At 46.2% G+C, this 24,452-nt stretch overlaps 2 protein-coding genes across 4 annotated transcripts in view; one reads left to right on the top strand and one right to left on the bottom strand.

Moving 5' to 3' along the window:
- FICD (FIC domain protein adenylyltransferase) overlaps positions 1 to 24,452 on the top strand; it is a 1,034,845-nt gene that overhangs the window by 794,554 nt on the left and 215,839 nt on the right. The window lies entirely within an intron of this gene.
- The window catches only part of PLBD2 (phospholipase B domain containing 2), a 126,308-nt gene that overhangs the window by 98,004 nt on the left and 3,852 nt on the right, over positions 1 to 24,452 (bottom strand). For all 3 annotated transcript variants that reach the window (XR_010171121.1, XM_063913282.1, XM_063913281.1), the window contains exons 3-5: positions 17,457 to 17,550; positions 8,976 to 9,134; positions 6,918 to 7,018 (exon numbers count right to left, since the gene is read on the bottom strand). Coding sequence is in view for 2 of the 3 variants with exons in the window: in XM_063913282.1 (XP_063769352.1) it covers positions 6,918 to 7,018; positions 8,976 to 9,134; positions 17,457 to 17,550 (354 nt within the window). In the remaining variant the exon portion in view is untranslated. The remainder of the gene's footprint in view (positions 1 to 6,917; positions 7,019 to 8,975; positions 9,135 to 17,456; positions 17,551 to 24,452) is intronic.

The following is a 24,452-nucleotide window of genomic DNA, read 5'->3' as shown; positions in this document are numbered from 1 at the left end:
TTCTTCCCTGTGTGACTGCGCCCCAGCCCCGAAGGCTGGCATCCGTGGTCACCAGGACCCAGTCCTGTATGCCGAATCTGCGGCCCACTAGAAGATGAGCACACTGCAGCCACCACAGCAGAGACACCCTGGTCCTTGGAGACAGGGTTATCAGTTGATGCATCTGAAGATGCGATCCCGACCACTTGTCCAAGAGGTCCCACTGGAAGGTCCTTGCATGGAACCTGCCGAATGGAATTGCTTCGTACGAAGCCACCATTTCTCCCAGGACTCGTGTGCAGTGATGCACAGATACCCGTTTTGGTTTTAGGAGGTCTCTGACTAGAGATGACAGCTCCATGGCTTTCTCCTGCGGGAGAAACACTTTTTTCTGTTCTGTGTCCAGAATCATCCCCAGGAACAGTAAGCGTGTGGAAGGAACCAGTTGTGACTTTGGAATGTTTAGAATCCAGCCATGCTGTTGTAGCACTTCCCGACATAGTGCTACTCCGACCAGTAACTGCTCCCTGGACCTCGCCTTTATTAGGAGATCGTCCAAGTACGGGATAATTAAAACTCCTTTTTCGAAGGAGTATCATCATTTCTGCCATTACCTTGGTAAACACCCTCGGTGCCGTGGACAGTCCAAACGGTAGTGTCTGGAATTGGTAATGGCAATCCTGTACCACAAATCTGAGGTACTCCTGGTGAGGAAGGTAAATTGGGACATGCAGGTAAGCATCCTTGATGTCCAGGGATACCATGTAATCCCCCTCGTCCAGGCTTGCAATAACCGCCCTGAGCGATTCCATCTTGAACTTGAATCTCTTTATGCATGTGTTCAAGGATTTCAAATTTAAAATGGGTCTCACCGAACCGTCCGGTTTCGGTACCACAAACAGTGTGGAATAGTAACCCCGTCCTTGTTGAAGTAGGGGTACGTTGACTATCACCTGCTGGGAATACAGCTTGTGAATTGCCTCTAGTACAGCCTCCCTGCCCGCGGGAGTCGTCGGTAAGGCCGATTTGAGGAAACGGCAGGGGGGGAGGCGCCTCGAATTCCAGTTTGTACCCCTGAGATACTACTTGAAGGATCCAGGGATCCACCCGTGAGCGAACCCACTGATCGCTGAAATTTTTGAGGCGGCCCCCCACCGTACCTGGCTCCGCCTGTGGAGCCCCACCGTCATGCGGCGGACTTGGAAGAAGCGGGGGAGGACTTTTGTTCCTGGGAACCTGCTGCGTGGTGCAGCTTTTTTCCCCTTCCTCTGCCTCTAGACAGAAAGGACCCGCCTTTTCCCCGCCTGTTTTTCTGGGTTCGAAAGGACTGTACCTGATAATACGGTGCTTTCTTAGGCTGTGAGGGGACATGGGGTAAAAATGCTGACTTCCCAGCTGTTGCTGTGGAAACAAGGTCTGAGAGACCAACCCCGAATAACTCCTCACCCTTATAAGGCAAAACTTCCATGTGCCTTTTAGAATCTGCATCCCCTGTCCACTGCCGAGTCCATAAGCCTCTCCTAGCAGAAATGGACAATGCACTTATTCTAGATGCCAGCCGGCAGATCTCCCTCTGTGCATCTCTCATGTACAAGACTGAGTCTTTTATATGCTCTATATATAGTGTCCCTGTCCAGGGTGTCAATATTTTCTGACAGGGAATCTGACCAACCAGCAGCAGCACTGCACATCCACGCTGAAGCAATAGCTGGTCTCAGTATACCACCAGTGTGTGTATATATAGACTTTAGGATAGCCTCCTGCTTTCTATCAGCAGGTTCCTTTAGGGCGGCCGTATTCGGAGACGGTAGTGCCACCTTTTTAGACAAACGTGTGAGCGCTTTATCCACCCTAGGGGGAGTTTCCCCAACGTGACCTATCCTCTGGCGAGAAAGGGAACGCCATTAGTAATTTTTTTGAAATCACCAATTTCTTATCAGGGAAAGCCCACGCTTCTTCACACACTTCATTTAATTCTTCAGATGGGGGAAAAACTATTGGAAGTTTTTTCTCCCCAAACATAATACCCTTTTTTGAGGTACCTGGGTTTATATCAGAAAGGTGTAAAACCTCTTTCATTGCCTCAATCATGCCACGAATGGCCTTAGTGGACATTAAATTTGACTCATCATCGTCGACACTGGTATCAGTATCCGTGTCGACATCTGTGTCTGCCATCTGAGGTAGTGGGCGTTTCAGAGCCCCTGATGGTCTTTGAATTGCCTGGGCAGGCACGAGCCGAGAAGCCGGCTGTCCCGCATTTGGCATGTCGTCAAATTTTTTATGTAAGGAGTCGACACTTGCACGTAATTCCTTCCATAAGTCCATCCACTCAGGTGTCTGCCCCGCAGGGGGTGATATCACATTTATAGGCATCTGCTCCGCCTCCACATAAGTCTCCTCATCAAACATGTCGACACAGCCGTACCGACACACCGCACACACACACACAGGGAATGCTCTTAAAGGAGACAGGACCCCACACAAGCCCTTTGGGGAGACAGACAGAGTATGCCAGCACACACCAGAGCGCTATATAATGCAGGGACTAACTGAATTATGTCCCCTATAGCTGCTATAATATTTACTGCGCCTCAAATCTGTGCCCCCCCTCTCTTTTTTACCCTTTTCTGTAGTGTAGACTGCAGGGGAGAGTCAGGGAGCTTCCTTCCAGCGGAACTGTGAGGGAGAAATGCCGCCAGTGTGCTGAGGGAGAAGCCCCGCCCCCTTTTCGGCTGACTTTCTCCCGCTTATTTCTGTATTCTGGCAGGGGTAATTACCACATATATAGCCTCTGGGGCTATATATTGTGGTTATTTTGCCAGTAAAGGTGATATTATTGCTGCCCAGGGCGCCCCCCCCCCAGCGCCCTGCACCCTCAGTGACCGGAGTGTGAAGTGTGTATGAGGAGCAATGGCGCACAGCTGCAGTGCTGTGCGCTACCTTGGTGAAGACTGAAGTCTTCTGCCGCCGATTTTCCGGACCATCTTCTTGCTTCTGGCTCTGTAAGGGGGACGGCGGCGCGGCTCCGGGAATGAACACCAAGGACGGGTCCTGCGGTCGATCCCTCTGGAGCCAATGGTGTCCAGTAGCCTAAGAAGCCCAAGCAGGTAGGTTTGCTTCTTCTCCCCTTAGTCCCTCGTTGCAGTGAGCCTGTTGCCAGCAGGTCTCACTGTAAAATAAAAAACCTAATATATACTTTCTTTCTAGGAGCTCAGGAGAGCCCCTAGTGTGCATCCAGCTCGGCCGGGCACAGAAATCTAACCGAGGTCTGGAGGAGGGGCATAGAGGGAGGAGCCAGTGCACACCAGGTAGTACCAAATCTTTCTTTTAGTGTGCCCAGTCTCCTGCGGAGCCTGTCTATTCCCCATGGTCCTTACGGAGTCCCCAGCATCCACTAGGACGTCAGAGAAAAGGGAAGTAAGAATTCCACTTTTTTGGAATTCTATATATTTCCTATTGGGCGTAGCCCAAGGTTCCTCCATAGCTTCCGTCAGTTCCTCTGACCCTGGAAACTCAACCCTAACTGTTTTGGGACGTTTAAACACAGGTGCTTTAGTTTTAATTATTGGCTCAGCTGAATCCTCTAGAGCAGCGGTGGCCAACCAGTGGCTCATGAGCAGCGTGTGGCTCTTTTATTCAAATGCGGCTCCCCAACACTCAAGATCACATGACCACAATAGATACGGAAACTGCTGCACTCCAGCCAGACACACAGCAGCACTACAGGCAATGAGAATTGAGGGAGTCAGAGACTAGAGGTGAGATACCCACTGGCAAACAGAGGACACATAAGGGGATGCTGCAATGTCACGAGTTGTAGGGGCTGTCGTGACACATGAGGGTGAGCTGGAGTGACAAGGGGGAGCTGGCTGGAGTGACACAGGAGGGTGCTGGGAGTAGTGACACATGGGAGAGCTGGCTGGAGTAACAAAACGTGTTTTATACCAGGGGTGTGGTCTATTAGGCACAAGGCCCCATTTTTGCACGCAGATCTTTGGCTTGATGTCAGCTCTTTGACATACCTAACTCGATTTTTTGGTTCTTTGTCTCCGACTGGTTTGCCACCCCTGCTCTACACACAGAATAGCCTTCATTGCTCCAATTAACTCAGCTATATCTTCTGAGCTGAAACCCTCTACTTGTTCTTCATTTGGTGAAGTAGAGTATATGGAGTCATCATCTGTTGTATCATCCTGTGTAGCCTGTGAATTTGATTATATATTTACCCTTGGTTTATCAGCTTGTTGACTTGTAGAAGCTGTACGGGCTATACCATAAGATGGGAGCTGCATGTATGGGTTAAAAGTGTACCCTATTCCTGAGGTTGAGGCTGCAGGGACCAACCGGTCAGCTATTCTAGATAAGGTTTGTGCAAACATGGCCCAAGGAGGATCTACTTGTCGTTGAACAGGGATCTGCCTTGCAATCTGCTGAAACGCAAAACAATTTGCACATAACCCATCGTTTGCCAAAGTTTGTGTTAATAACCCCACCTTGCAGGATAAACATGTTTTGAGTGATGGTGTTACTGTTAATGTAACCTCGTCACCTTTGCCGCTCTTAGAAATGATAAACAAACAATAAGCTTTTCCACAGTATACTACACAATCTGTGACTGATATCACTTTTATGCATATAAAGTGTTTTCAATCTGACCCCAACCCAAGCACCAGCATTGAGGTTCAGAAGAAAACACTGACAGACATATATAAAGTCAGCAATCACACTAGCAGTCAGACAAATATTATATATTAGTCATATGAGCATATTATCAACTACAAACACATTTCAAGTATGTAGGAGTACATTTACTGTTTTCTGTTCTATACAGTTATTTTAATGTATTCAGACGCAATTGCGGAGAAAACCACAGTATTGTACAAAACTCATATGCAATAGGCACTAAACTTAACTATTCATACTAACAGTAGATAGAAATGTAATGCTGTATAATAACCCTTACTCCGTAGAATGGGATACAGGGAGACTGACCCCACTTCCAGGATCAATACGATAGCAACCGCTGAGTTGATCCAGACGCTACTAGTGTACACTGCCGCTCCGGTAATTTTTAGTGGACACAGACGCTCAGTGAACGTTAGTGCATGCAGACGCTCATGTCTGCGACCCAGTCTCTTAGCGGTAAACCTTAGTGTATACAAACGCAGTGGCCTATGCTGCGACCGAGTCCCCACGTGGTAGTGTCGGAGACGGAAGTGAGGCAATCAGTTCATGGCGGGAGACGCACGGTAACTGGTCATGAACTGGGGGGAGGGGCGACCAGGAGAGCGTCTGACTCCCCACTGCTGATATCAACCCTAGGGATTACAGCCTCAAACTAATCCTGGTGCCATATGATCCCTAAAGCCTAGTGCTGGAGCACCCCTGGTGGCGGCGCGCCAGCTACTGTTTGGTAGTCTCCTCCCAAAACAGTGCAGCCGTGTGCGTATTCCCCTTCTAAGCGGAACCGATGCCTTACCTTCTCCCTGTGCTCCGGCCACAGCCTGGTTAGGTCTGCTGGACCTGCTAGTAACATCCGACACAGACGCCCGTCGAGACAGCACTTGTACCGTGGGTAAGCGTTGTTGCGACCCGGCAGAGAGTGGTTGGAGCGACTCTTTCCAATATGCGTGTAAGACGCTGTTAGGAAAGATCACTCAGAAAACATAGTAAGACTATAAAAATTAAATCAAATAAAGCTTAGGGCTGCCAAACACAACAGCCCTGTGACCATGGTCCGGCTCCTCCCGCACCAAACCAAAATCTGATTTGACCGAGTCGGTGGGCGGTATTATATGACCAAGCACGGTGCATCCTGGGAGTCCAGAAAGCTTGTGATCGTTTGGTGCCAATCCGCTGTCGCTCCATCATATCCTGTGGATAACCTGTAGACCCTGCGGGAAAAAAATTCAAATATAAAAGAGCTGCAGGTGATTAACCCCTTTCATCAGAATGTGGGAGAGAACCACTCTGCCACCTCACCCGCTCCGCCCATCACGCTAGCACACATACCCAGGTTATATAGATTGGAAATGTAAACCCTTTAGGAAAGAAAAAGAACAATGCATGTGCACGAGTAGGTTTAGCATTGTTTATTTATGTGTAATAAAATGTTTTATGTTTTTTGCCAACATAACTGGGACAAATGCAATGTTCGACTAGGGTATAAAGTACTGAATACAAATGTTTGTGCCTAGCCACCCACAAACCAACAACGGAATCTGTGGCAACAGTGATGAGGAAGTGAAAGAAGCCCAACATACAATTGAAGTCTATGGGGCCGATTCAATTGTTGAACACATATGGTTTAATCAAAATGACAGCGGTACTAAGTCACCAGTGGTCATTCACAGAAACTGCTAAATCCAGGACTGTTACGACAGAGCTTGGGAAACACTGATGTAGACTATAAGCTCCAATGGCATAGAGACAGATGTGAATTATTAAATATTCAATGTAAAGTGCTATATAATAGGTTAGCACTATATAAAAAGAGTTAAACATGACATACAGGGAGTTCAAAAAGTCCCTCCACAGTGAGCACTCTATCCGGTTGCAGATCACTGCAACAGAGGGACAACACTTTCAAACACTTCATATGAGAAAAGTACATAACAAATTTGGTTGTGTTTCATGTATGTAAAGTGCTTAAAAACAATTCTATTAGTTAGCACAGTCTCTGTGGGGACACTTGCCTTGCACACAGTCACTGCAGAGGGATTTTTTTGAACTCCCTCGATATTTTATAGAAGAGTATTTTAGCTTTAATAGTTCTGCAATACTTTTTTTAAGAAGGGCTTCTGCTAAATGTAAATAAAAATCAGTACATTGTAAGTTTCCAACCCAACACAATTTCTATAGGGCAGCATTTACGTTGTGTACAGAATTAACTATTCTAAGCAATAAACCATGCTAATGTAAACATATAAACTTACAGGAACCCAAAGGGACTCAGTGTGAACTTTTTTTGGGGAAAGGAGATGATGCCATCATAACTGTCCTCTAGGCCCTTCAGCTGCAGGAGAGCAAGCCGAACCTGAAAACAAGTCCAAAACCAGTCACTATCAAATTCAACCATAAACTAAGGTAACAGCGAGTTCTAATGAAATGGAAACTTGTGTATATAGCACACGCTATGCTCCGACCTCTCTGAAGTCACCCACCGGAGAGGTCGGATCAAAGCCCATGCTATATAGACATTCTAACATTCAAGAATGTACTCTTGCATATCAAGCAGCTAACCGACTATCCAGAAACCTAATCCCTTGATTCTCAATCCTGTGGAAGGTCCATGGGATTTCTCTAAGCATACGCCTCAATTTTTTGTAAATCATGTTGGTACTGTATGCACGTTTTTAACTATATTTTTAATATTAAAACCATCTCTAGGAGTCCACCCAACATCCTATAGCCACCAAAGTAAACACAAGAGATGAGCACATGACCATCCCAGATTTAGAAGAAAAAGTAAAATAAAAATAAAAATTATCTTAAGGAAATTTTCTAGTTTCCTATCGGTCGGATCCTTAAGGCAGGCAGTGTTTGGGATAGGAAGGGTAGTAGATTTAACCACTGAGACATGTGCGTGTCCACTGGAGGAGAGGACTCCCACCCTACCTGCAGCTGGAAGCAGATAAAATGGGGAAATGTGTTTAGATACTAAAAAATGCTCGTTAGGCTGAGCCTGTAGCTCCACTTGGAAGTCTTCCAGCTGAGCAGAGGAAGGGAACTCCGCTGCCGCCTTCTGACGTTTAAATACAGGGGTATCCAAATTAGAAGTCTGATCAGAATCCTTAAATCAGAAGAAAGGGATTTAACTGCCTTGAGTAGAGCCTCAACATCCATCTGTTGTTGGGAATCCTTCAGAATAGCAGCGGGTTCCATGTCCGAAAAGATGGAGATGTTCTCCCAATGGTCTGAAGAAAGAACAGAGTCCGGGTCATACACAGAATGGGGCTTAGAGTTGTCATGTCGGGTAGGTTTGCACTTGGACGATTTGTCCTCGTTCAGTTTGTGTGGTTCTACGGCAGCGGGCTGTGCATCCCTGTGAGCAGGCAAATTATTGACCAAATGACCCATACCTGCAGCAACCGTAGCAGTGAGAGGTGGCTGCGAGTTGTGTGCTGGTTAACTAACTGCAACATTATCTGTGAGAACATGGAAGCCCAAGCCGATTCCAGGGAGGAAGCAGTGGTCGAAGGGACCTCATACGGGTGTGATATTTAACGTCGACCACACTAAGGTCTACACGGTTTCTAGGTCGACCACATTTAGGTCGACACAAGTGTTTTAATCTTTTTTGGTGTCGTTTTCGCCGTACAGTGACCAGGTCATAAAGTATGAAAAAGTTCAGAAAAAGAAAAAATGTGAAAAACTCATGTCGACCTAGAAACCAGATACCCCTCATACTGTATACCTGTGAAACACAGGGAAATGGCTGCTATTATATTAAAGTGCCCCATTGTCTTCCATCCTGGATTGTGAAGTTGCTTGCTCAAGTGAGAGCAGTTGAAGGGGCAGTTCCCACTGCACGTGTGCTAGAGACTGGATAGACCTTATCGGCTAATTCTATAGATAATAAATACTAATAAACTTTAAGCCTTCCAGAGGTGTTTTTTTTCCCCCCAGTCCCTACTCACCCGACAAGGAAATAAACCCATTTGTTATGGTTGCCATAGGTTGAGATGGAAATTATAGTGGTAATTAGGTCATTAGGCTAGTGCAATGTCAAAATGATACGCGCATAAAGAAAAATGTTTACAATCGCATTATGGGGTAAATGTATGAAGCAGTGATAAAAGTGGAGAAGTGAGCTAGTGGAGAAGTTACCCATGGCAACCAATCAGCATTGAAGTAACATTTATCATTTGCATACTATAAAATTTATACAGATCAGCTGATTGGAGAAGTTGCCCATGGCAACCACTCTTTTCACTGCTTCAAACATTTAACCCTTATGTTATTCAATTTCCCCTCATATATCCACACCTTACCTGGTGCCAGTACTCCTGGTCTTCACTTTTTTCCATCTGTTCCTGCATCCAGGCTAGGTTAGCCTGCAGATAAGCCCGCAACCTCTCACAGTATGGAGTTTCGTACTTATAAGGGCCACAGTAATTAACCATTGTATTCATCCAGTGCATGTAGATAAGCTGCATAATAACAATTCATCTTTGTTAAAAGATATCGGTCATCAATAAAACATTATACAGAAATTATAAATTATTAAGGACTACGCATCGGGATCGCAAGGTGACTTTCACCTTGCGATCTGTACTAACTTTCCTTGCGATTCTGACTATATAGTCAAAATCGCAAGCAAAAATCTCACCGTGTGTACACACCTTTACTGTGACACATAGAAGTCTCTTTCCTTAACACATCCATAGAAAACGCCAGAATACAGGAATACCCCCTGATGGGCATCGAATCCAAACAAATGTTTGATCATTTAACACTAAACCTCTTGCTAGGGACAGGATAATTACTGTATCACTTCCAGTCAGAAAACAAGGATACCCCCCAAAAATGACAATTCCATATAAAATAAAATACTAAAATAAGAGTGCACAGTCCATACATTTAAACATACAATTCTACAATAAAATATTTTAGAGTAGTTCCCTCTATTTGTGATCTACTAGTGTACCAGACACCATACAGACGCCGGGATCCTGGAGTTTAGGTTGCCGGCAGGGGGAGGGTGTCCTCAAGGCACACTAACAGTGCAAGTTTTAATGATATCCAGGCTTCAGCAGATGGTTAAAATAAAATAACCGAGATACCAATTAAATCACCTGTGCTCAAGCATGGCTATTACTAAAACCTGGCCTGTTAGTGTGCCTTGGGGACAGAGTTTTGGGAATGGCTGCCCTACATATTTGGAGGCACTACATATGCTCATCTCTCCACTACCACACACTAGCTACTATAGTTGCATAATATGCATTATTAGCTTTCACCACTAGAGGGAACACAGCCTCTCACTGAGAAAATTTATAAACACATTAATAGTAATGTCCAAAAAAAACAAAAAAACAACAACTATGTGGGTTATTAAGAGTTTTTAACAAACCGGCAAAACCATGTGCACTGCAGGCGGGACAGATGTAACATGTCCAGAGAGATAGATTTGGGTGGGGTGTGTTCAAACTGAAATCTAAATTGCAGTATAAAATAAAGTAGCCAGTATTTACCCTGCACAGAAACAATATAACCCATCCAAATCTAACTCTCTGCACGTTGTATTTGCCCCCCACCCCCTGCAGTGCACATGGTTTTGCCCAATTGCTAACTTTTTTTTTTGTTTGCTATCAACTCTGAATAATCCCCTATAACAGTATCAAGATGAAACAGCAATTTCACAAAAGTGTGAAGGTGCATACACACTTGAAGTAAGCGTTGTCGCTCATTTTCACCCTTCCTGAGCGACAACTTTTACTTTCTCTGCAAGTGTGTATGCCGGCAACGACGAACAATGGTGGTCATTCCGAGTTGTTCGCTCGGTAATTTTTTTCGCATCGCAGCAATTTTCCGCTAATTGCGCATGCGCAATGTTCGCACTGCGACTGCGCCAAGTGAATTTGCTATGAAGATTGGCATTTTACTCACGGCATTACAAGGTTTTTTCATCGTTCTGGAGATCGGAGTGTGATTGACAGGAAGTGGGTGTTTCTGGGCGGAAACTGGCCATTTTATGGGAGTGTGTGAAAAAACGCTACCGTTTCTGGGAAAAACGCAGGAGTGGCTGGAGAAACGGGGGAGTGCCTGGGCGAACGCTGGGTGTGTTTGTCTCGTCAAACCAGGAACGAAACTGACTGAACTGATCGCAGTGGCAGAGTAAGTCCCGAGCTACTCAGAAACTGCAAAGAAATTTCTATTCGCAATTTTGCTAAGCTAAGATACACTCCCAGTAGGCGGCAGCTTAGCGCGTGCAATGCTGCTAAAAGCAGCTTGCGAGCGAACAACTCTGAATGACCACCAATGTACGGCCCTACGTGTCAATAACAACCCTTGCTGTCAGCCGAGCATGCAGCTCAATTTGGACTGTTGTCCAAGAGCTGCATGCGTGGCCTGGCCGCTGTGTGACATCACTGAGCGATATGGTCGTCATATCACTCGGTTTGTATGCGCTGCCACCGACCGCCCAGCATGGGAGGGGGAAACACAAGGCGTACCCACCTTAAGACCATTGCTGGAGGGGAGTTGTGGAAAAGAAACTCACCCCACACTTGGTGGTATGTTTTTGCAAGTAACCCTTTTTTAGATTATGCAATTAAGCCCAAAACACTCTGGGAAATCAGTTTCAGACCCCCCAAAAAAATAAAATAATTAACCCTAGTGTATGTACAAATGTAACCATGTTCATCTTTGCTGCGATGAGGCATGCTGCATGGCGCGCCACGCTATGTCTATTCGCTGCTAGCGATTGCTCAATTACATTAGGATGTAATATGCAAACGCCAAGTATGCCACGTATGCCATGACGCATTGCAGCAAAGATGAACATGGCTACATCTCTATGTATCCACGTCACTCCTCAATCCAGGGACAGGAGCTACTGTGAACGATTAAATATTCCCTGGAAAAAGGATGTGCATGCTATATCTAGTTCTGTTAATACATGAATAAGAATGTCACAAGAAACATTACCACATAATCCTGCCACACTCCTGTTATTAAAATTCCAAGGAGGCCACCACTGAAAAATAAGATTTTACTTACCGATAAATCTATTTCTCGTAGTCCGTAGTGGATGCTGGGGACTCCGTCAGGACCATGGGGATTAGCGGCTCCGCAGGAGACAGGGCACAAAAATAAAGCTTTAGGATCAGGTGGTGTGTACTGGCTCCTCCCCCTATGACCCTCCTCCAAGCCTCAGTTAGGTTTTTGTGCCCGTCCGAGCAGGGTGCAATCTAGGTGGCTCTCCTAAAGAGCTGCTTAGAAAAAGTTTTTAGGTTTTTTATTTTCAGTGAGTCCTGCTGGCAACAGGCTCACTGCATCGAGGGACTTAGGGGAGAGAAGTGAACTCACCTGCGTGCAGGATGGATTGGCTTCTTAGGCTACTGGACACCATTAGCTCCAGAGGGAGTCGGAACACAGGTCTCACCCTGGGGTTCGTCCCGGAGCCGCACCGCCGACCCCCCTTGCAGATGCCGAAGATGGAAGAGGTCCAGAAGCAGGCGGCAGAAGACTTTTCAGTCTTCCTGAGGTAGCGCACAACACTGCAGCTGTGCGCCATTGTTGTCAGCACACTTCACACAGCGGTCACGGAGGGTGCAGGGCGCTGGGGGGGCGCCCTGGGCAGCAATGTATAATACCTTTTTATGGCTAAAAATACATCACATATAGCCCTTGAGGCTATATGGATGTATTTAACCCCTGCCAGATCTCACAAACTCCGGAGAAGAGCCCGCCGAAATAGGGGGCGGGGCTTATTCTCCTCAGCACACAGCGCCATTTTCCTGCTCAGCTCCGCTGTGAGGAAGGCTCCCAGGACTCTCCCCTGCACTGCACTACAGAAACAGGGTAAAACAGAGAGGGGGGGCACTTTTTTTGGCGATATTACTATATTTAAGCTGCTATAAGGATACAACACTTATATAGGGTTGTTCCCATATATATTATAGCGCTTGGGTGTGTGCTGGCAAACTCTCCCTCTGTCTCCCCAAAGGGCTAGTGGGGTCCTGTCTTCAATAGAGCATTCCCTGTGTGTCTGCTGTGTGTCGGTACGTGTGTGTCGACATGTATGAGGACGATGTTGGTGTGGAGGCAGAGCAATTGCCGGTAATGGTGATGTCACCCCCTAGGGAGTCGACACCGGAATGGATGGCTTTGTTTATGGAATTACGTGATAATGTCAGCACATTACAAAAATCAGTTGACGACATGAGACGGCCGTCAAACCAGTTAGTACCTGCCCAGGCGTCTCAGACACCGTCAGGGGCTGTAAAACGCCCTTTACCTCAGTCGGTCGATACAGACCCAGACACGGACACTGAATCTAGTGTCGACGGTGAAGAAACAAACGTATTTTCCAGTAGGGCACACGTTATATGATCACGGCAATGAAGGAGGCTTTGCATATCTCTGATACTACAAGTACCACAAAAAGGGGTATTATGTGGGGGGTGAAAAAACTACCTGTAGTTTTTCCTGAATCAGAGGAATTGAATGATGTATGTGATGAAGCGTGGGTTAACCCAGATAGAAAAGGGCTAATTTCAAAAAAGTTATTGGCATTATACCCTTTCCCGCCAGAGGTTAGGGCGCGCTGGGAAACACCCCCTAAGGTGGATAAGGCGCTCACACGCTTATCAAAACAAGTGGTGTTACCGTCTCCTGATACGGCCGCCCTCAAGGATCCAGCTGATAGGAGGCTGGAAACTACCCTAAAAAGTATATACACACATACTGGTGTTATACTGCGACCAGCCATCGCCTCAGCCTGGATGTGCAGTGCTGGGGTGGTCTGGTCGGATTCCCTGACTGAAAATATTGATACCCTGGATAGGGACAGTATTTTACAGACTTTAGAGCAATTAAAGGATGCTTTTCTTTATATGCGAGATGCTCAGAGGGATATTTGCACTCTGGCATCGAGAGTAAGTGCGATGTCCATATCTGCCAGAAGAAGTTTATGGACACGACAGTGGTCAGGTGATGCGGATTCCAAACGGCATATGGAAGTATTGCCGTATAAAGGGGAGGAATTATTTGGCGTCGGTCTATCGGATCTGGTGGCCACGGCAACGGCCGGGAAATCCACCTTTTTACCTCAGACCCCCTCCCAACAGAAAAAGACACCGTCTTTTCAGCCGCAGTCCTTTCGGTCCTATAAGAACAAGCGGGCAAAAGGACAGTCATATCTGCCCCGAGGCAGAGGAAAGGGTAAGAGAGGGCAGCAAGCAGCTCCTTCCCAGGAACAGAAGCCCTCCGCGGGTTCTGCAAAGCCCTCAGCATGACGCTGGGGCTTTACAAGCGGACTCAGGAACGGTGGGGGGGTCGACTCAAGAATTTCAGCGCGCAGTGGGCTTGCTCACAGGTGGACCCCTGGATCCTGCAGGTAGTATCTCAGGGTTACAGGTTGGAATTCGAGAAGTCTCCCCCTCGCCGGTTCCTAAAGTCTGCTTTGCCAACGTCTCCCTCAGACAGGGCGACGGTATTGGAAGCCATTCACAAGCTGTTTTCTCAGCAGGTGATAGTCAAGGTACCCCTCCTACAACAGGGAAAGGGGTATTATTCCACGCTATTTGTGGTACCGAAGCCGGACGGCTCGGTAAGACCCATTCTAAATCTGAAATCTTTGAACCTGTACATACAAAAATTCAAGTTCAAGATGGAATCCCTCAGAGCAGTGATAGCGAATCTGGAAGAAGGGGACTTTATGGTGTCCCTGGACATAAAAGATGCTTACCTGCATGTCCCAATTTGCCCTTCACATCAAGGGTACTTCAGGTTCGTGGTGCAAAACTGTCATTATCAGTTTCAGACGCTGCCGTTTGGATTGTCCACGGCACCTCGGGTCTTTACCAAGGTAATGGCCGAAATGATGATTCTTCTGCGAAGAAGAGGCGTATTAATTATCCCTTACTTGGACGATCTCCTGATAAGGGCAAGGTCCAGAGAACAGCTGGAGGACGGAGTAGCACTAACCCAAGTAGTGCTGCAACAACACGGGTGGATTCTGAATTTTCCAAAATCTCAGTTGACCCCGACAACACGTCTGCTGTTCCTGGGAATGATTCTGGACACGGTTCAGAAAAAGGTGTTTCTTCCGGAGGAGAAAGCCAAGGAGTTATCCGAACTTGTCAGGAACCTCCTAAAACCAGGAAAAGTGTCTGTGCATCAATGCACAAGAGTCCTGGGAAAGATGGTGGCTTCTTACGAAGCAATCCCATTCGGCAGATTCCACGCACGAACTTTTCAGTGGGATCTGCTGGACAAATGGTCCGGATCGCATCTGCAGATGCATCAGCGGATAACCTTATCGCCACGGACAAGGGTGTCTCTTCTGTGGTGGTTGCAGAGTGCTCATCTGTTAGAAGGCCGCAGATTCGGCATACAGGACTGGGTCCTGGTGACCACGGATGCCAGTCTGAGAGGCTGGGGAGCGGTCACACAGGGAAGAAACTTCCAGGGAGTATGGTCAAGCCTGGAGATGTCTCTTCACATAAATATACTGGAGCTAAGAGCGATTTACAATGCTCTAAGCCTGGCAAAACCCCTGCTTCAGGGTCAGCCGGTGTTGATCCAGTCGGACAACATCACGGCAGTCGCCCACGTAAACAGACAGGGCGGCACAAGAAGCAGGAGAGCAATGACAGAAGCTGCAAGGATTCTTCGCTGGGCGGAAGATCATGTGATAGCACTGTCAGCAGTGTTCATTCCGGGAGTGGACAACTGGGAAGTAGACTTCCTCAGCAGACACGATCTACACCCGGGAGAGTGGGGACTTCATCCAGAAGTCTTCCACATGATTGTGAACCGTTGGGAAAAACCAAAGGTGGATATGATGGCGTCTCGCCTCAACAAAAAACTGGACAGGTATTGCGCCAGGTCAAGAGACCCTCAGGCAATAGCTGTGGACGCTCTGGTAACACCGTGGGTGTTCCAGTCAGTGTATGTGTTTCCTCCTCTGCCTCTCATACCCAAAGTACTGAGAATTATACGGCAAAGGGGAGTAAGAACGATACTCGTGGCTCCGGATTGGCCAAGAAGAACTTGGTACCCGGAACTTCAGGAGATGCTCACGGAAAATCCGTGGCCTCTACCTCTAAGGCGGGACCTGATTCAGCAGGGACCGTGTCTATTCCAAGATTTACCGCGGCTGCGTTTGACGGCGTGGCGGTTGAACGCCGAATTCTAAGGGAAAAAGGCATTCCGGAAGAGGTCATTCCTACACTGGTTAAAGCCAGGAAGGAGGTGACTGCACAACATTATCACCGCATTTGGAGAAAATATGTTGCGTGGTGTGAGGCCAGGAAGGTCCCCACGGAGGAATTTCAACTGGGTCGATTCCTGCATTTCCTACAAACAGGATTGTCTATGGGCCTCAAATTGGGGTCCATTAAGGTTCAAATTTCGGCCCTGTCGATTTTCTTCCAGAAAGAATTGGCTTCAGTTCCTGAAGTCCAGACTTTTGTTAAAGGAGTACTACATATACAGCCCCCGGTGGTGCCCCCTGTGGCTCCGTGGGACCTTAATGTAGTTTTGGATTTTCTCAAATCCCATTGGTTTGAGCCACTCAAATCGGTGGATTTGAAATATCTTACGTGGAAAGTAACCATGCTACTGGCCCTGGCTTCAGCCAGGAGAGTATCAGAATTGGCGGCTTTATCGTATAAAAGCCCATATCTGATTTTCCATTCGGACAGGGCAGAACTGCGGACGCGTCCTCATTTTCTGCCTAAGGTGGTGTCAGCGTTTCATCTGAACCAGCCTATTGTGGTGCCTGCGGCTACTAGCGATTTGGAGGATTCCAAGTTGCTGGACGTTGTCCGGGCATTGAGAATATATATTTCAAGGACGGCTGGAGTCAGAAAATCTGACTCGCTGTTTATACTATATGCACCCAACAAGCTGGGTGCTCCTGCTTCTAAGCAGACGATTGCTCGTTGGATTTGTAGCACAATTCAACTTGCACATTCTGTGGCAGGCCTGCCACAGCCTAAATCTGTCAAGGCCCATTCCACAAGGAAGGTGGGCTCATCCTGGGCGGCTGCCCGAGGGGTCTCGGCATTGCAACTCTGCCGAGCAGCTACGTGTTCGGGGGAGAACACGTTTGTAAAATTTTACAAATTTGATACCCTGGCTAAAGAGGACCTTGAGTTCTCTCATTCGGTGCTGCAGAGTCATCCGCACTCTCCCGCCCGTTTGGGAGCTTTGGTATAATCCCCATGGTCCTGACGGAGTCCCCAGCATCCACTAGGACGTCAGAGAAAATAAGATTTTACTTACCGATAAATCTATTTCTCGTAGTCCGTAGTGGATGCTGGGCGCCCATCCCAAGTGCGGATTGTCTGCAATACTTGTACATAGTTATTGTTACAAAAAAATCGGGTTGTTATTGTTGTGAGCCGTCTGTTCAGAGGCTCCTACGTTTGTCATACTGTTAACTGGGTTCAGATCACAAGTTGTACGGTGTGATTGGTGTGGCTGGTATGAGTCTTACCCGGGATTCAAAATCCTTCCTTATTGTGTACGCTCGTCCGGGCACAGTATCCTAACTGAGGCTTGGAGGAGGGTCATAGGGGGAGGAGCCAGTACACACCACCTGATCCTAAAGCTTTATTTTTGTGCCCTGTCTCCTGCGGAGCCGCTAATCCCCATGGTCCTGACGGAGTCCCCAGCATCCACTAGGACGTCAGAGAAAATGGAATGACCAGATATCATCTCACTAATCCCATGTCCTGGAAATTCCCAAACCTTTCATCAACACAAGTTTACAGGTGCACAATATGCTCGACACTCACCCGCTGAGAAACCGCAGCTTCGGCCACCCCTGCAGCATAAGCCTGGATGCTGTCATTATAATTCTTATTGCTCTCCAGTTCCAGAACAGCCCATCTGAAAATAAAACCGTTATACCAGCTACAGAACCTCATAGCACACACTACATTATAAAGAAGGATATTACCACTGGGCACCTAAATACATGTATCAATTCCTAGTGTTAATGAGAAACATATACAAGTATACTTTGCTGTGTTTTTAATCACTATAATCTACTATAGACACTTGTTACAATAGCAGTTTATCAGTTTCATTCTCACATGCGATTGGTGAATAGGAGTTAATTTGCAGTGTTTAATTGCACACAAAAAAAAACCCCCACCTCATCTGAGCATCACCCACCCCTGCTTATAGACATTGGTTCCATCTTCCTGAAGGACCCCCTCTACACCTGACTCATACAGAGCTCGCAGCCATAGTAGCACTTCCCTGGACACTAATAATGGGGCAGATGTATTAACCTGGAAAAGGCATAAGGAAGTGAAAATCAATGATATGTGGAAGGTGATAAACGCACCAGACAGTCAGATCCAATATGCAAATTGACAGTTAGGAGCTGATTGTCAGGTGCAAGGTGATAAACGCACCAATCACTGGTTTATCACTTCCTTGTGCCTTCTCCAGTTTAATACATCTGCCCCAATGTTCTTAAACCTGTTCAGAACAAGGCAAGCCATAGTGCCGTCTGCTCATAGGCCCATCATGTCAATGCACACTGTTCTGCTCTCACTCATTCTACACCAGCAATGGACAGCAGAAGACACATGCAGCTCCAGATCCATATTGCTTTACGGTCAACTTTGTTTATAGTTTAACACTTGTTTAATATGCCTTTTTACATATTACATATATAAATAACTTTTCTTTGATTAAATATATATGATTAACTTACTGAGATTGAGGTAATGTGGCCCTTTTGAAGGCTAGAGGGCCACAAAAAGCCCATAAAGTGTTGCCTATAACGGTTTTAAAACAGGGCCCTCAGTCCGCTCCTCGTCATACATCTACCATTTCATATAGCATACAAGGGCCACCTTCAGAAGGGTACAGCATTAAAGCATCCAGGCACAATGACTGCTGCCCCATCTCTTATTGCATTATAATTTTATATACATAACAAATACATGAACTAGTACCCTTCTTTCTTTCCTTAATGAGGGGTGTGCACTAATTTTCCAGATGCACAAAAAAAAAGTATATTTACAAACAGAGTGTACAATACTCAGACCAAACCACTCGGTTTGGGGGCGGTGCTTCATCCCCAAAAACAGCTCACAGAAGGTTAAAACTTTCCTGCGCTTCAGACCACTCTTGTAGTCATAGAAGATCAAGGGCCAAATGTAATAGAGTGAGAGTTTCAGAAAGTGAGATCTGGTAAGGTTTTGCAATTTTTTTTTAATTTTTTAAAGTGGACACTGAAAAACCAGGTAGATCTGCCTGTGTAAATGATTGCCACTTTAAAAAAACATGCAAAACCTTACCAATCATTTACACAACAAGATCAACCTGGTTTTGCAGTGCCCACTGTAAATTCTTACCAAATCTCTCACTATCACATTTGACCCCATGACTCTCCAGTGGTCTCTGTTGACCTCCATAACAAGCTTGTGAAGGAATTGAACATGCTGACTTCTTCGGCATGCAGTGCTTCATATATACAGTTCTGTGCCTTGAAATTTCACAAGACCTTTAGTCAGAGATTACAGTTCACAACCAGACAGTCCGCTTGTGTCTACTCTACCTATGCAATGCACATCAGGAAACTTATTGCACACCCCCTCACACTGCTGGGACTGAAGTGTCATCAGAATCATTCTGCTCTGCCTACTCCCACACTTCCTTTCCCTTAAGAGGGTGTAGTACGTCTGACCGGCAGTCGGGATCCAGACCAACAGAATTCCGCCAGCTGGGCGAGCGCAAAAGAGCCCCCTGCGGGCTCACTGTGCTCCCCATGCTGCTGGCACGCTATTTATTCTCCCTCCAGGGGTGTCGTGGGCGCCACAAGAGGGAGAATAGTTGTCGGAATACCGGCTTCCGGGATCCCAACTGCTGGTATTTCGAGTGCCTCCCCCCTTAAGATCCTCTCTAACATGGGTGCTCTGGACAGAGGCAGTAATTCTACCACTGCTGCATAGCAGGGATGGGACACCACATCAATGTTTTACAATCAGTGTTTTAGCAGTAGATGTGATATTCAATATTTTCAGTCCACTGATAGTAAGAGGACCATGTTTAAAGCCATCTATGTTTATCTTCTACCAAGGTTGCACATTCACTGCTCTGAATGCTCCTCTTTGTTGCCATATCCTACAGTGGAAACACTTCAAACCTTAAGGAGTCTATTCATGAATCAGTGAAAGGCGTGGAGAAGTTGCCCATGGTAACCAATCAGCTGCTCTGTACAATTGTATAGTATGCAAATTATAAATGTTACTTCAATGCAGATTGGTTGTCATGGGCAACTTCTCCACACTTTTCAATGCTTCATGAATAGACCCCTAAGTGCCATATTGAAAGCAAACCTCCCCTGTGATGTCAACTCCAGTTCTTAGCTCAGCTGAAGGCAAAATTAGACAGGCAAGATTATAAAGCCACCTACAAATGCAGTCCACGTTTTATAGGATATGTTCATCCTCAAAAAGGTTTAGTAGCCATTGTTGGTTATGAGCCTATAATCACATCAATGTTAATCTATCTTTACGGTGTCAGCATTTGTACAATAAAAAAATAAAGTATGCTGGACATGGGGACTCAATGCTTCTGACGACAATTTTGCTCATAGCCACTCTACTCTGCAATCACTTGTTCTTTGTACGATGCCAATAGACCCCACTATAGACAAAGGGGTCTACAGCTATGTACTAAGCATTGGAGATAAAGGGGTCTATTCATGAAGCAGTGAAAAAGAGTGCAGAAGAGAGCCAGCATATAAATTACCCATAGCAACCAATCAGTGCTTACGTCAGGGGTGGGGAACCTTTTTTTACCAAGGGCCATTTGGATATTTATAAAATCCTTCGGGGGACATACAAAAATTCTCAACGTAAAAATTTACCCTGACCTCCAGAGGTACTGTATGCGCGCCCGCGCCAAAATAAATGGGTGTGGCCAATTAAAATGGGACGTGATACAGATATGCCCCCAATACTGCAGTGCCAGATCCACAAATGCCCCCAGAGTGCCAGATCGCTCACCGCTGCTGCAGGTCCATCCGGCGGTGGAGTGTCTCAGCTGTTGGGTCATGGCAGGGATGAGAGCGCTTATGTCAGGCTGCAGCGGCGTGTAGGACCTCAAACCAGTTCGTGAGCCAATCAGAGCTCGCAGACCGGCAGCAACGGCTCCTGATTGGCTGCCGGTCAGCGAGCTCTGATTGGCTCCCGAACCGGCGGCTGGTTTGAGATCCTACCCGCGGCTGCCGGACATAGGGCAGGGAGAAGAGCGCAGCTACTAACAGCTAAGACACGTCGCCTCTGGACTGAGCGGCGGCGTGTCTTGCTGCCAAACTAGCGGGTGGGCCAGAACAAACGGCTATGCGGGCCGTATACGGCCCGCGGGCCAGAGGTTCCCCACCCCTGGCTTACGTAATGCTTATAAAATGCATTCTATTATACATAGCAGCTAATTAGTTGCCATGGGAAACTTATCCACGCTTTTTACTGCCTCATGCATATACCCCAAAATACCAACGAGGCTGAAGTTAGCTTCTTATTCGGCCAGCTTCTTATTCACTTCTTATTCGGCTACAGCTTCTTATTCAGAAATTATTATATTAAAATAAATTAAATAAGGATAGATCACTAAGTTAACATTGCATAAACTTCAAATAGTGTCCCTTACACCAATTTACATGACATTTTGCAATAAACAAAAATGATTTAGGCGTGAAAATGGTGATAAAGCAGGCACAGACACCAGATTTCATCATTTTGAATAAGAAGCTGTAGCTGTGCAAGGGTTAAACAGCGTTGGTCAAAAGATTTGACACTTGAAACTCACACAGGGTGGTCACTTACATATCACCCACTTGCAATTTGCCTTGACCAACAAGCATTTGGGCATGAAAATGGTGGTAAAGCAGGCACAGACACCAGATTTCATCATTTTGAATAAGAAGCTGTAGTTCTGCAAGGGTTAAACAGCGTTGGTCAAAAGATTTGACACTTGAAACTCACACAGGGTGGTCACTTACATATCACCCACATGCAATTTGCCTTGACCAACAAGCATTTGGGCATGGAAATGGTGGTAAAGCGGGCACAGACACCAGATTTCATCATTTTGAATAAGAAGCTGTAGTTGCGCAAGGGTTAAACAGCGTTGGTCAAAAGATTTGACACTTGAAACTCACACAGGGTGGTCACTTACATATCACCCACCTGCAATTTTCCTTGACCAACAAGCATTTGGGCATGAAAATGGTGGTAAAGCGGGCACAGACACCAGATTTCATCATTTTGAATAAGAAGCTGTAGTTGTGCATAGTGATGTGCACCGGACATTTTTCGGGTTTTGTGATTTGGCTTTGAATTCGGTTCCGCAGCCGTGTTTTGGAATCGGACGCGTTTTGGCAAAACCTCCCTGAAGTTTTTTTGTCGGATTCGGGTGTGTTTTGGATTCGTGTTTTTTTTTTTTTTTTTTTTTACAAAAAAACCCCTGAAAAACAGCTGAAATCATAAAGTTTGGGGGTAATTTCGATCCCATAGTATTATTAACCTCAATAACCATAATTTCCACTCATTTCCAGTCTATTCTGAACACCTCACAATATTATTTTTAGTCCTAAAATTTGCACCGAGGTCGCTGGATGGCTAAGCTAAACGACCCAAGTGGCTGACACAAACACCTGGCCCATCTAGGAGTGGCACTGCAGTGTCAGACAGGATGGCACTTAAAAAAATAGTCCCCAAACAGCACATGATGCAAAGAAAAAAAAGAGGCGCAATGAGGTAGCTGTGTGACTAAGCTAAGCGACCCAAGTGGCCGACACAAACACCTGGCCCATCTAGGAGTGGCACTGCAGTTTTCTAGCGAGAGGATGAGTGCTTCCATCCTCATGTGAAGTTGAACCACTAGCCATGAACATAGGCCAGGCCTCAGCCGTTCCTTGCCACTCCGTGTCGTAAATGGCACATTGGCAAGTTTACGCTTCTCCTCAGACGATTTTGATTTAGATTTTTGGATCATTTTACTGAACTTTATTTTTTTGGATGTTACATGCTCTCTACTATGACATTGGTCATCGGCCTTGGCAGACGACGTTGATGGCATTTCATCGTCTCGGCCATGACTAGTGGCAGCAGCTTCAGCACGAAGTAGAAGTGGATCTTCATCTTTCCCTATTTTACCCTCCACATTTTTGTTCTCCAATTTTTAATGTGTGGAATTATATGCCAGTAATATATCAATAGCAATGGCTTACTACTATATATACTGCGCACAAAAACTTAAATGCACCACAGGTATGGATGGATAGTATACTTGACGACACAGAGGTAGGTAGAGCAGTGGCCTACTGTACCGTACTGCTATTATATACTGCTGGTCAGCAAAATGATGCACTGTACTCCTATATACTACAATGCAGCACAGATATGGAGCGTTTTTCAGGCAGAGAACGTATAATACTGGTGGTCACTGGTCAGCAAAACTCTGCACTGTCCTCCTCCTATATAATACTGGTGGTCCCCAGTCCCACAATAAAGCACACTGAGCACAGATATGGAGCGTTTTTCAGGCAGAGAACGTAGATATTTGCAGCACACTGAGCACAGATATTTGCAGCACACCGAGCACAGATATTTGCAGCACACTGAACAAACTGAGAGAACGCTAGCCACGTCCTTTCCCTATCATCTCCAATGCACGAGTGAAAATGGCGACGACGCGCAGCTCCTTATATAGAATACGAATCTCGCGAGAATCCGACAGCGGGATGATGACGTTCGGGCGCGCTCGGGTTAACCGAGCAAGGCGGGAGGATCCGAGTTTGCCTCGGAACCGTGTAAAATGGGTGAAGTTCGGGGGGCTTCGGATTCCGAGGAACCGAACCCGCTCATCACTATGCACAACTACAGCTTCTTATTCAAGATTATGAAATCTGGTATCTGTGCCCGCTTTACCACCATTTTCATGCCCAAATGCTTGTTGGTCAAGGCAACTTGCAAGTGAGTGATATGTAAGTGACCACCCTGTGTGAGTTTCAAGTATCAAATCTTTTGACCAACGCTGTTTAACCCTTGCACAGCTACAGCTTCTTATTCAAAATGATGAAATCTGGTGTCTGTGCCCGCTTTACCACCATTTTCATGCCCAAATGCTTGTTGGTCAAGACAAACTGCAAGTGGGTGATATGTAAGTGACCACCCTGTGTGAGTTTCAAGTGTCAAATTTGTTGACCAACGCTGTTTAACCCTTGCACAACTACAGCTTCTTATTCAAAATGATGAAATCTGGTGTCTGTGCCCGCTTTACCACTATTTTCATGCCCAAATGCTTGTTGGTCAAGGCAAATTGCAAGTGGGTGATATGTAAGTGACCACCCTGTGTGAGTTTCAAGTGTCAAATCTTTTGACCAACACTGTTTAACCCTTGCACAGCTACAGCTTCTTATTCAAAATGATGAAATCTGGTGTCTGTGCCCGCTTTACCACCATTTTCATGCCCAAATGCTTGTTGGTCAAGGCAACTTGCAAGTGGGTGATATGTAAGTGACCACCCTGTGTGAGTTTCAAGTGTCAAATCTTTTGACCAACGCTGTTTAACCCTTGCACAGCTACAGCTTCTTATTCAAAATGATGAAATCTGGTGTCTGTGCCCGCTTTACCACTATTTTCATGCCCAAATGCTTGTTGGTCAAGGCAAACTGCAAGTGGGTGATATGTAAGTGACCACCCTGTGTGAGTTTCAAGTGTCAAATCTGTTGACCAACGCTGTTTAACCCTTGCACAACTACAGCT

The sequence above is a fragment of the Pseudophryne corroboree genome, chromosome 1 (genome assembly GCF_028390025.1).
Source record: "Pseudophryne corroboree isolate aPseCor3 chromosome 1, aPseCor3.hap2, whole genome shotgun sequence".
In the NCBI taxonomy this organism is placed as follows: Eukaryota; Metazoa; Chordata; class Amphibia; order Anura; family Myobatrachidae; genus Pseudophryne; species Pseudophryne corroboree.
This window is presented reverse-complemented; position numbering and strand designations above follow the sequence as displayed.